Source organism: Dermochelys coriacea, chromosome 21 (assembly GCF_009764565.3).
Source record: "Dermochelys coriacea isolate rDerCor1 chromosome 21, rDerCor1.pri.v4, whole genome shotgun sequence".
NCBI classification, from domain to species: domain Eukaryota; kingdom Metazoa; phylum Chordata; order Testudines; family Dermochelyidae; genus Dermochelys; species Dermochelys coriacea.
In genome coordinates this window covers 11,577,372-11,586,885 of record NC_050088.1, presented here as the reverse complement: position 1 = coordinate 11,586,885, position 9,514 = coordinate 11,577,372, and the positions used below count along the sequence as shown (strand labels likewise).

The following is a 9,514-nucleotide window of genomic DNA, read 5'->3' as shown; positions in this document are numbered from 1 at the left end:
ATTTACTGAAGAGTATACACGTGGTTATTTGGATCCCACCATGCCCTGTGGTTCTTGCATATTGTTTACTGTGTAAAGAGAGGGACACAAGGGGAAACTGAGGCACTCAGCAAGTCAGTGTCAGAGCTACGAACCCAGAGCCCCGCTCTCCTGACTCCCCATTAGCTCTAACCACTAACTATCCTTCCTTTTGTGGCTTATTTATTTGCATTGCTCTAATGAGAGCTTAGCCTGTATTTGCTCTGCTGTAACTGAGTGCCCCTCAGGTGTCCTTGAACTGACCAGTCATCTGTGAAATCTCATTCCTTTTACCAGGAGCGGGCACTAGCCTGTACCTGATCCTCAGTCCTAATCTGGGCACCCAGGCTGGGACTTACTGGGGTGACCGTGCCCGGCGTCCCCAGGCAAACACAGGGTTTGAAAGCTGGAAGAGGGATCTGAGGGGGAACGCATTCCCCTTGGCATTAAAGGTTTCACTAGCAATGTGGGTGGACGGTGGTTTCCTTCTGGTGGATTGTTCCTATTCGAGGCCTGGTTGGACCTGGCCGTGTGGCCCAGAGGTGCAGGCAGCTTGTGTCACGTGCAATTTCCTGGGAGCAACATGTCTTATGGCAGGTGGATTTTATTCTTCATCCACTCACCGGCAGCTCCTTCTGTCTGACTGTGTCTGCTGAGTGAGTGGTCAGTCAGCGTACAAGGGCACACCTGCCTTGGCAGGTTATGGGGATACTGCAGATTCTAGGGGCAACAGATTGGCCAGTGGGTGTCCTGTCCACCCTCAGGCTGCCAGTTACAGCCCTGCATGTGACCATCTTTGCCCTTCCTGATGCATGAGTGGCACTTGTCATTGGCCAGCTGGGTCTATGCCAAGCAGCCGGGACATAGGGGTGCAGCCCAGAGCCAGGGCTGGTTCTCCACGTACTTGAAATGAGAGCAAATTCTGCAGGAGACCCTCCTCCCTTCAGGCCTCTTCCTTTGGCAGGGAATGGGGGGAGAAGGGGCCCAGGAGGCAGCTGGGCTCTAGGCCAGTTAGAGCTTTGCTTGTGGGGCTAGCACCTTGCATTTGCCCCAGGAGCTGTAGGGCAGGCAGCCTGGCGTGTGGGCATAAAGCCTCTCCCCAGTCCACCTTGCTCAGCATTTGGGCCAGTGTATGTCTACGCCCCATACAAACCCCATGCTGTGACCCAGCATTGAGCCCAAGCCCCGCTTCCATCCATGCACCAATTGACCTGCCTTGGGGTTAGCCAGCACCTAGGCCTCGGGGTCCAGGACCCGGCTGGGGGTGGGTCAGAGCCCGCGTCTCACCGTGATTCAGGCCCAAGCCCCTTCTGCAGTGTGGAAGCCACAGACCCGAGTCAGAAGGTCTGCGTTGCAGTCTGGCCGCGTTGGCAGAGCTGTGAGACCCGGGTCCAGCAATGACCCATCTGGTTTGACAAGGCAGCGTGTATGCTCAAGCGTGGGCTTGGAAACATTATATCCCGAAGCTCAGATCCCACCACTCTGGGCGTAGAGGTCTTGTCTGCCCTGAGGGTTTGCCCTGATTCCAGCCATCACAGTTTACACTTACCCCGGTTTCTAGCAGGGGTGAGCCCCGACCCTCCCTCGGTGCGAATAGCAGCTTTGCCTGTCTTCACTGGAGGGTTGCACAGTGAATCAGGGCAAATCCCCAGCCTATCTAAGGCCTGAATTTAGTTACCAAGGAGGGGTGCTGGGGATGTCTATGCAGCTGAGCCAGGAGCCAGGCTCCTGTGAGATCCCCAGTGATATTGGATTCTTCCTGGGGAAAGACAGAGACAGATAGCAATGGCCCATCGCTCCTGAGCATTTTTATTAGCCTCTGGTGATTCTTCTGGTCTGATCTGGTTCTACCCTGTCCCCGCCGCGAGCCAGCTCAGGGGTTGTCATCCTCATCGAAGGAGGAGCATTCGACGTGCTGCCTGCTGCATTTGACCTCCTCTTCCTTGCAGAGCTGGAGGCTCAGAATGACCTTGCAGGCCTGGATCTGTACCTCCTCCTCCGGGTGGATGATGAGGGAGAGCAGACGGTCGGCCAAGCGGGAGTCCTCTCCGAAGAGCGCCTCGTGGAGGGACAGCTCGTTGTACTCCCAGTGCACCGACTGGTACTGCGGGGTCAGGCGCCCCTCACTCAGCTTCTCCACGAACACCAACATCTCATAGAGCAGGTTGCCAGGCAGCGAGGCGTGGAAGAGGTTCAGGAAGTCGGGGTGCACCTGGGGGTATTACTTTGGGCTGAGTTCATCTCCGCCCCCCATACATGTTTCCCCTCCATGGCTCTGCCAGATGGAAATGTGAGAGGGAGGGTGGAAGATCCTTCCCCAAAGGCCCTGCACAGGGTCCTGAGGATCTGGGGGGATTCTGATCTAGCCAGGGCCGTATCTCTCTGCTCATCCTTGCCAGCCTCGAAAGAAGGACCAACAGCAGAGCTTGAGCCAGACCCCGGAGCCCTGCCCAATGCGTGTGGAGTGCTCTCAGGCTCTGGCTTTCTGCTCCTGCTGGGCCTGAAACACTTTGAGATCAGCCTCTTGGGGGATCCCAGACCCACCCGCCCCTCGATGGAGAAGGATGGGGCAGAAAAGTTAAGAAGGCATTTATGAACCTCAGCAAATGGGAGTGGTTCAGCTCCAGGACTGGAGCAGAGAGTGGGGAGTGGGGGGAGAGTGCTTTGCTGCCCTGCCCCACATTAACGCTCAGCGTTTGCAGGTGCAGGACAGCAGGGAGAGCGTGTTTTCTTTCGGTGGGTTGTTTTTTTGTCCAAATCAGCGATTGTATCCAAACCAGGGCTAATTAGAATCAGAACTTCCAGGTGTATTCAGCCTGGCGCAGACCCCCAGCGGGGAAACTTCAGCCGGGGCAGCTGAAGTTTGGCAAAGTTATAAGCAACTGGGTCTTATAAGGGGAAAATGCCAGGCATTGCCTGTACCACCTATAATAGAGGACTCCAGACCCCCCTGGCCTTTCCTCCTCTGTGCTCCCTGCTCCCCTCTGCCCCGGGCCCAGCTCTTCCAGACGCTCCCAGCCCTGCTAGCGGGCTAGCCCTTACCTGGCAGTTCATGATGTCATACAGAAGGTCTTCTTTCTGAGCCAGGTTGCTCAGCAGCTTGAGCATCTGCACCTAAGGAAACAGGGCAGAGTGTCTGAGCACAGGACTCGGGGGGGGGGACGGGGACACCACGCCAGGCCCTGTCGCTGCTGAAGCAAAGGTCAGTGTCCAGCAGGAGCCACTGAAGGGAATGAGGTGGGAAACTTGCAGCTGCTCACTCCAGCCCCAGCCTCACCAGCAGGGGGCGCTGTCGGGCACGGGGCAGGAGCACTGGCTGTGGGGCGCTCCTGGCTACTCCAGCCCCAGCCTCACCCAGCAGGGGGTGCTGTCGGGCATGGGGCAGGAGCACTGACTGTAGGAGAACAAGGCCAGTCTAGCGACCTGAGCTCAGGATTGGGAGCCCATGTCCCCTGCGTTCCAAGCTGAGTTGGGACAGGGACACACGGAGTGGGTTTAGACAAGTCCCACTTTCCGGTCTGAGGGGTGAGGGGAGTGCAGTTAATTCGTTAGTGCTTGTGCTACTGAAGGCATGGCAGAGCCACCCAACAGCCCCCTAAGGGAACAGCTCGAGGCCAGGGTGCGGAAGCAGCTCACACCGACTCCTGTCCCAGATGGGGACTCCCCATCTGTCATGGTGCAGGAGCTCCTGGCTGGCAGGAAAAGGAATGCCCCCGTTTCCATACCTGGGTCAAAGTGCTCCCCGTCTGCAGGATCTCCATCAAGGAAGATATCATCCGTCTCAGGAGCGGGTGGGTGTGATCCGGCAAGGGCAAGCCATTCAGCAGCCTCAGCCCAGCAATGTGCAGCTCCGTGTCCCAGATGGTGGTGACCAGCTCCAGGATCTTGGGCACGAACTCCTGCACGGGAAGATGGAGCGGCCCCATAGCTGTTCACCTGACTCCAAAGGCCTGGGGCAAGCGCAGCTCCCTAGCAACACCCTCCAAGGATGTCTGCTACTGTACTTTGTGCGACTCTAAAGAAGGACCCTCACACGTTTCCCTTCAGAGAGAAAGATCAGCGCAGGCAGGGAACCGATGCAGCCGACCCCAGAGGCAAAGGGCTGAGGGGTAACCTTGGAGCCAAAGGAGTCCAGACATACTGAGTGAGAGGCAGAGAGGGGAGCAAATACCTGGATTTTAATTCTAAACTTCCGGATACCAGCAAATGCCTTGAGGGCATTCAACGCCTGGATTTTGATGCCTTTATCTTTGTCATCCAAGGCTGAGGCCACCAGTCTGATGTCCTCATAGGTACAGGCTGAGGCCTGGAGAAGTAAGACACAGACATGGGTAGAGTTGAATTAAAACACATGCAGGGGCATCTCGCTTCTGAGCCATTATTTGTGCCCATAAATGTAGGTGCTGGGGGGCCGGAAGCCATGTAAGTACCTGGGGGGGGGCAGGGAGGGGGGCCAGCGGAGCTTCCTGTCCAATCGATCTGCCAATGGGGTGACTAGGCAGTGAGCTGTTTAACCCCAGGCAGAGCCCCACCGAGCCCAGGGCTGGAGCCCTGTTGCTGTCTCTTAACGCCAGCCATGTGCCAGCCAGGGGAGCAACCCTGCCACGCGAGGGCCACCGTTTACTGGGGTGATGGACAAGAATAGGATTAACTCTGCCCCCGTGTCTGTTCCATCCCATCTCTCCCACTGAACCACACCAGCAAGGACCCAGAGGCCCCGAGAGGGATGTCCCATGTCTATCGCCGCCCTGGGGCACTTGGTCTAGTTAATTTTGTACAACAGATCTAGCAACAGATTTAGCCCAGCCCCATGAATTTATCCCATTCCCCTCTGCTCTGCTGTGGGGCTCACGTTACGTTAAGAGACTTGCGCCACCCCATCTGCTGCTCCACCTCAACCTGCTGTGGGGAGTGAGACGTCTGAAGGCGTCCCTGGCTTTTCTCTGAGCTGGACCAGCGCAACCACTGGGAATAGCTAGGAGGCTCTGTCCATGCACAGACACAAGATCGTTGAAGCTGAGGGAATTGTGAGCACAGACCGGGGGGTGCTGGTTTCCAACAGGGTCCTCCCAGACTTGGAGAAACGATGTTCTAAGAAACTGGCCTCGCCCTGTTAATAAACATGGGAGCAGGGATCTAACCAAATCCTTAGCCCCTTCCAACTCGGTCCAGAGCCAGGCTTTACAGCTTAGGCCCGTCTCTCGTTAAACAGCATCTCCACCTTCTTGGCCCCGTCAGGGCGAGATTCTTTGGTGTCATGGAAGAGCAATCAGAGTCCCCTGAAAACTCTGTGAGGCCAGCTGAGATTAGAGCCTGGCTCAGGCATTGCACCCCATTCCTTCTTTCAGCCTCCAGCCTTCCTCCCCGACCCAGAATCTCTCCCCACCGCCCCCCTCCCCCGCACCCAGCAGGTTTGGAAGGAGCTCTGATTGAAAGGACCAGTTTGCCTTTGCTCTCACCTCCGACTCCAGCAGGTAAACACAGCGGGTGATGCTGTGTAATATCATGCTCTTGGCGTAATCGTCCTGCTTCCGGCTCAGGGAAACCAGGAGCTTCCGCAGTTCCCCAGAATCTTTCACACCAAAATTCCCTGGCTCGATGGCGAGTCCTAGGTACAATCACCCAGCAATGAGTCCCCAGCATGGAGGAGAAGGCACGGCACAGGGAGCAGAGTTCAGACCCTGGCAGTAGGTGTGGAGCCACCCAGGCTGCAAGCTGAGCTCCAAGAGGAGAGCAGCCAGGGGAGGCTTTTAATACCATAAGGCAATGTTGCCTAGTGGTTAAAACACTGGCTGGGGACTCAGGAGACCTGCGTTCTAGTCCCGGTTCTGCTGCTGGGTGACCTGGGGCAAGTCATTTTGTTTCTCTGGGCCTCGGTTTCCCCATCTGTAAAATGGGGATAATGATACTGTCCTCCTTTGTAAAGCACTGTGAGATCTACTGAGGGGGGTGTTATTATTATGAGACATACAGAGACATTTCCTTGCTCAGCTCTTGGGCCATGTGTGACAAAGCCCAAACCCAGACAAGACCAAGGGCTCTGGTTTGCCAGAAGCTTTGCCATGGTTCTTGGACCTTTCAGGCAACCTAGGCTGAGTTCCACGTGAGCTCCCTTCCCTCCCCAGGATTTAGCACCTATCCCAGATGTGCTCAGAATATGCTCTGCTCCCGGCTGAGTTTTGCTCTGAGTTTTCAGGCTGACGCTGGGGGTGCAAAGAGACCACACAAGCCAGACCCAATAAACCAAAGGTTCGTTGACAACAAACGAACTGAAACTGAAGCATCCCACAGGGTGGGGGTCCGGCTGGGTGGAGAGGGGCGAGCAGGCATCCCTGTTCACCTGGGCCATCCCCATCTCCCATCCCTTTCAACCGGAACTGGGATTTTGTCCCTTTTCACCAAGCCCCTGAGCAGTCTGATCATCCAACAGGGAACAGAAGGGTTCCAGGAGAAAGCCACATGCTCAGGGCACCATGCTGGCCTGTAGAAGGGGGTGCAGGGAGTTTACAGCATGAGTTCAAGGCAAACAATCCAGAACAAAACAGTACGCATTCGTGTGGCCCGTTGGGGAGCTTGACCTATGGCCCTGATCCAGTTCTCCATCCCAGCTCCCCAGACTGAGTTGCTGTGCCCACCACCTCTCCTGGCACAAGCTGTCAGCATAGTCTGTGTGGTATGTAGATTGTAATGGATTTTTTACCTTCAGTCCTTTTGGTATGATGTCCATTTTCCACCAAATGCATCTGATGAAGTGAGCTGTAGCTCACGAAAGCTTATGCTCTAATAAATTTGTTAGTCTCTAAGGTGCCACAAGTACTCCTTTTCTTTTTGCGAATATAGACTAACACGGCTGCTACTCTAAAACCTGTCATTCTCCATGAGTGGGGCTGTTCTAACCTGCCGTGGCACGAGGGGTACCCATGCCGTGATGAGTCGGAGCACGCACAAGTGATGGGAGGTGGACAGCAGCAGCTCACCCTGGCCCAGCGCAGAGATTTATCATTACGGCAGGGTGGGGAGAGCCTAACACAGCAACCGGGAAAGACTAGAGAGCCGGCGTTGGCACCGGTACCAGCACTGCCCTCTGCAAGGGGATGAAACAAAGATCCTCCTACAAACCCCCACGGGGGCCAGCAGTTTGGGAATAGCCATGGGCTGCAGGTTTTGCAGATTGGTCAGATAGCCTAGAGGGGCAGCCTTGGCATCAGGCCATGTGATTGTGCTGGTAAAAACTCAATTCTGTGTCAGCCACCTAGGTTACCTGGGAGAGGGGTAATGACAGTGAGGGAATGACACTTTCAGTGAAGGGAGCAAGAGAGATGGGCTTTGACCTTTAACGAGGCCTCACTCAAAATTAAGGCAATAAACAAATCAACCAAACAAAAAAACCCAGTGCAATTTACAATCCTGACAATAACAACACAGAGGTGACAGAACAAATGTTCTGCCTCCCGAACTGTTCTAATCAATACTCCCACTGCACGTGCTGTCAGTAGAAACATTAATCGTACATAAGCATGATGCTGTCTGACCCTTTAAAACTTCCATTTGCCCTCCTGACACTAGCAGGCTAACACTGAGGCCTCAGGTTCCCCTGATGAGAGGGGGCAAGTATCATTATGAGAGAGGGGCCTGGGCTGCAAAGTTAGCTCGGGATCCAAACTCCCCCAGAGGTGGTTTGAATCCAGGATTTTGGCTTGGACTCCTCTCCAATAGATGGGGAAACTGAGGCACAGAGCGGTGAAGTGCTGAGAGGGTCGGCCAGCAGCAGAGCTGGGATTAGACCATGGGGGGCGCCTGTTTGCTCGAGTCCACCCCAGCAAGCATGCCAGGAGGCTCACAGGATATCAGCGACAGGAGTCACTTGTCCTTGGGGGGCCCGATCCCTTCTGCTAGCCCGATGGGCCAAGTCCTCCCGCCGGGGCGAGCTGCTGTCAACGGCGTCGGTGAACGGCGCTGCACCGAGACCTCCTGGAAGCAGGTGGCTGCTCCCACTACTCACTGGCTATGCTGACAGGCTCCAGGCTTAAGGAGGGGCTGTTCAGTCCTGCTCGGATGGTCTTGTAAAGCAGATAGATGGCCCCGGCTCCTGTGGCCACACTGAGCATGTTTTTACGGGTGCACATCTCTAAGTACTCCATCTTCTTGCCTCGCTGCCTGGCGGCATCTGAGGAAAACACCAAGAACCCGCTGGGAAGGGGGGGAGCTGTGCTCTAGAACCGGAACTCGCAGGGGCCCAGAACAGTGGCTTCAGATAGGCCCCCCAGCTGGAAATACTCCACTGCTCATCACATGGTTTGTGATGTCACCAGAGTCCATCATGGCCTCTGTGGCACCTCTGCCCCGGGGATGTTTCCTAAAGGCTGGGGGAGCCGGGAGGGGGTGGGAGGTTCTGTTCCTAGCTCGGACTAACCCTAACCCTTTCCCTCATCTGTGAAATGGGGACAATGATACTCCCTTTCCCTGGTAAAGTGCTTTGAGATCCACGCCTGACAAGTGCTGAGAATGGCCCAGGGTGGGACGGTACAATGACGAGGCATTGGCCAAGTCCAGTTTTAAATGGTTCAACTAATAGGGCTCCCATCTCTTCCTTTGGGAGGCTATTCCACAGTTCTCGCCACCAGGAGGTTTTCTGATGTGAGCCTCAATGGTCCCGTGAGTCTGCTGGTCCCTTCGCTCCTAGAGACTTCCCTTTACCAGGATTAAACTCTCCCTGATGTCTGAACCCTTCAACTGTTTGGGGCAGGAAGGGGCTCTCACCTCAGCCATCCCAGATCCAAACACCTGTAGACTCTGAGGACGTTCAGATCCGCAGCTGGGTCAGGATCCAACTTTTGCAGCTATCAACTTTTTCTGTCGTGAGGCTAACCGGCCCCCGGATCCAGATGTGGATCTGAACGCTGGTCGTGGAGTGGTCGACTGTTCTCATGTTCCCTTTCGCTTCCCACCTCGGTCACAGGCGGCGTGATGGAGCTCACTCTCCCCGTGCAATTGAAACCTTGGGCTGTTTGCTGGGGATGCAGTCACGGGGGCTTGTTCCTTTGCCAGCGAGGGGGGGGGTTGCTGCTTTGGAGTGGGAATCAATCACCGGTATCTTTGAAAGCATATGGTGCTCTGGCTCCTGTGTGACTGTCTAGCACCCCTGACAGGATGCCAGAAGTGCTTGGAGCCAGGAGGGCAAGGCCCTATAGACTGTTCTCTGGAGAGCCTGAGGACCAAGGTGTGTGTGATCTATGAAAGGGGGGCTGTGTTGCTTAGAGTGTAGAGTAGTACACTGGGACTCAGGAGAGCTGGGCTCTATTCCTGGCTCTGTCACTGGCCCATTGCCGCATGCCATGCCTCAGTTTCCCCAGCTGTAAAATGGGGTAGTGACACTGCCCGCCTTTGTAGAGCGCTTTGAGATCTATGGATGAAAAGCACCATATTGCAGCAAGGTGTGAGTATTTATTAGAAAGGTGTCGCCGTCACTGGGAGCCAGCACCTGCGTGAGGAGAGT

General features: G+C 55.5%; 1 protein-coding gene across 1 annotated transcript; it reads right to left on the bottom strand.

The window, feature by feature from the left end:
- Positions 1-1,824: 1,824 nt before the first annotated feature.
- Positions 1,825-8,184, bottom strand: ARMC12 (armadillo repeat containing 12). Its single transcript, XM_038380339.2, has 6 exons — positions 8,021-8,184; positions 5,478-5,626; positions 4,190-4,324; positions 3,744-3,917; positions 3,061-3,132; positions 1,825-2,230 (listed from the first exon to the last, which is right to left on the bottom strand). The coding sequence occupies exons 1-6, from the start codon at positions 8,157-8,159 to the stop codon at positions 1,892-1,894; spliced, it is 1,008 nt and encodes a 335-aa protein (XP_038236267.2). The 5' UTR covers positions 8,160-8,184; the 3' UTR covers positions 1,825-1,891.
- Between the last annotated feature and the right edge of the window lie 1,330 nt (positions 8,185-9,514).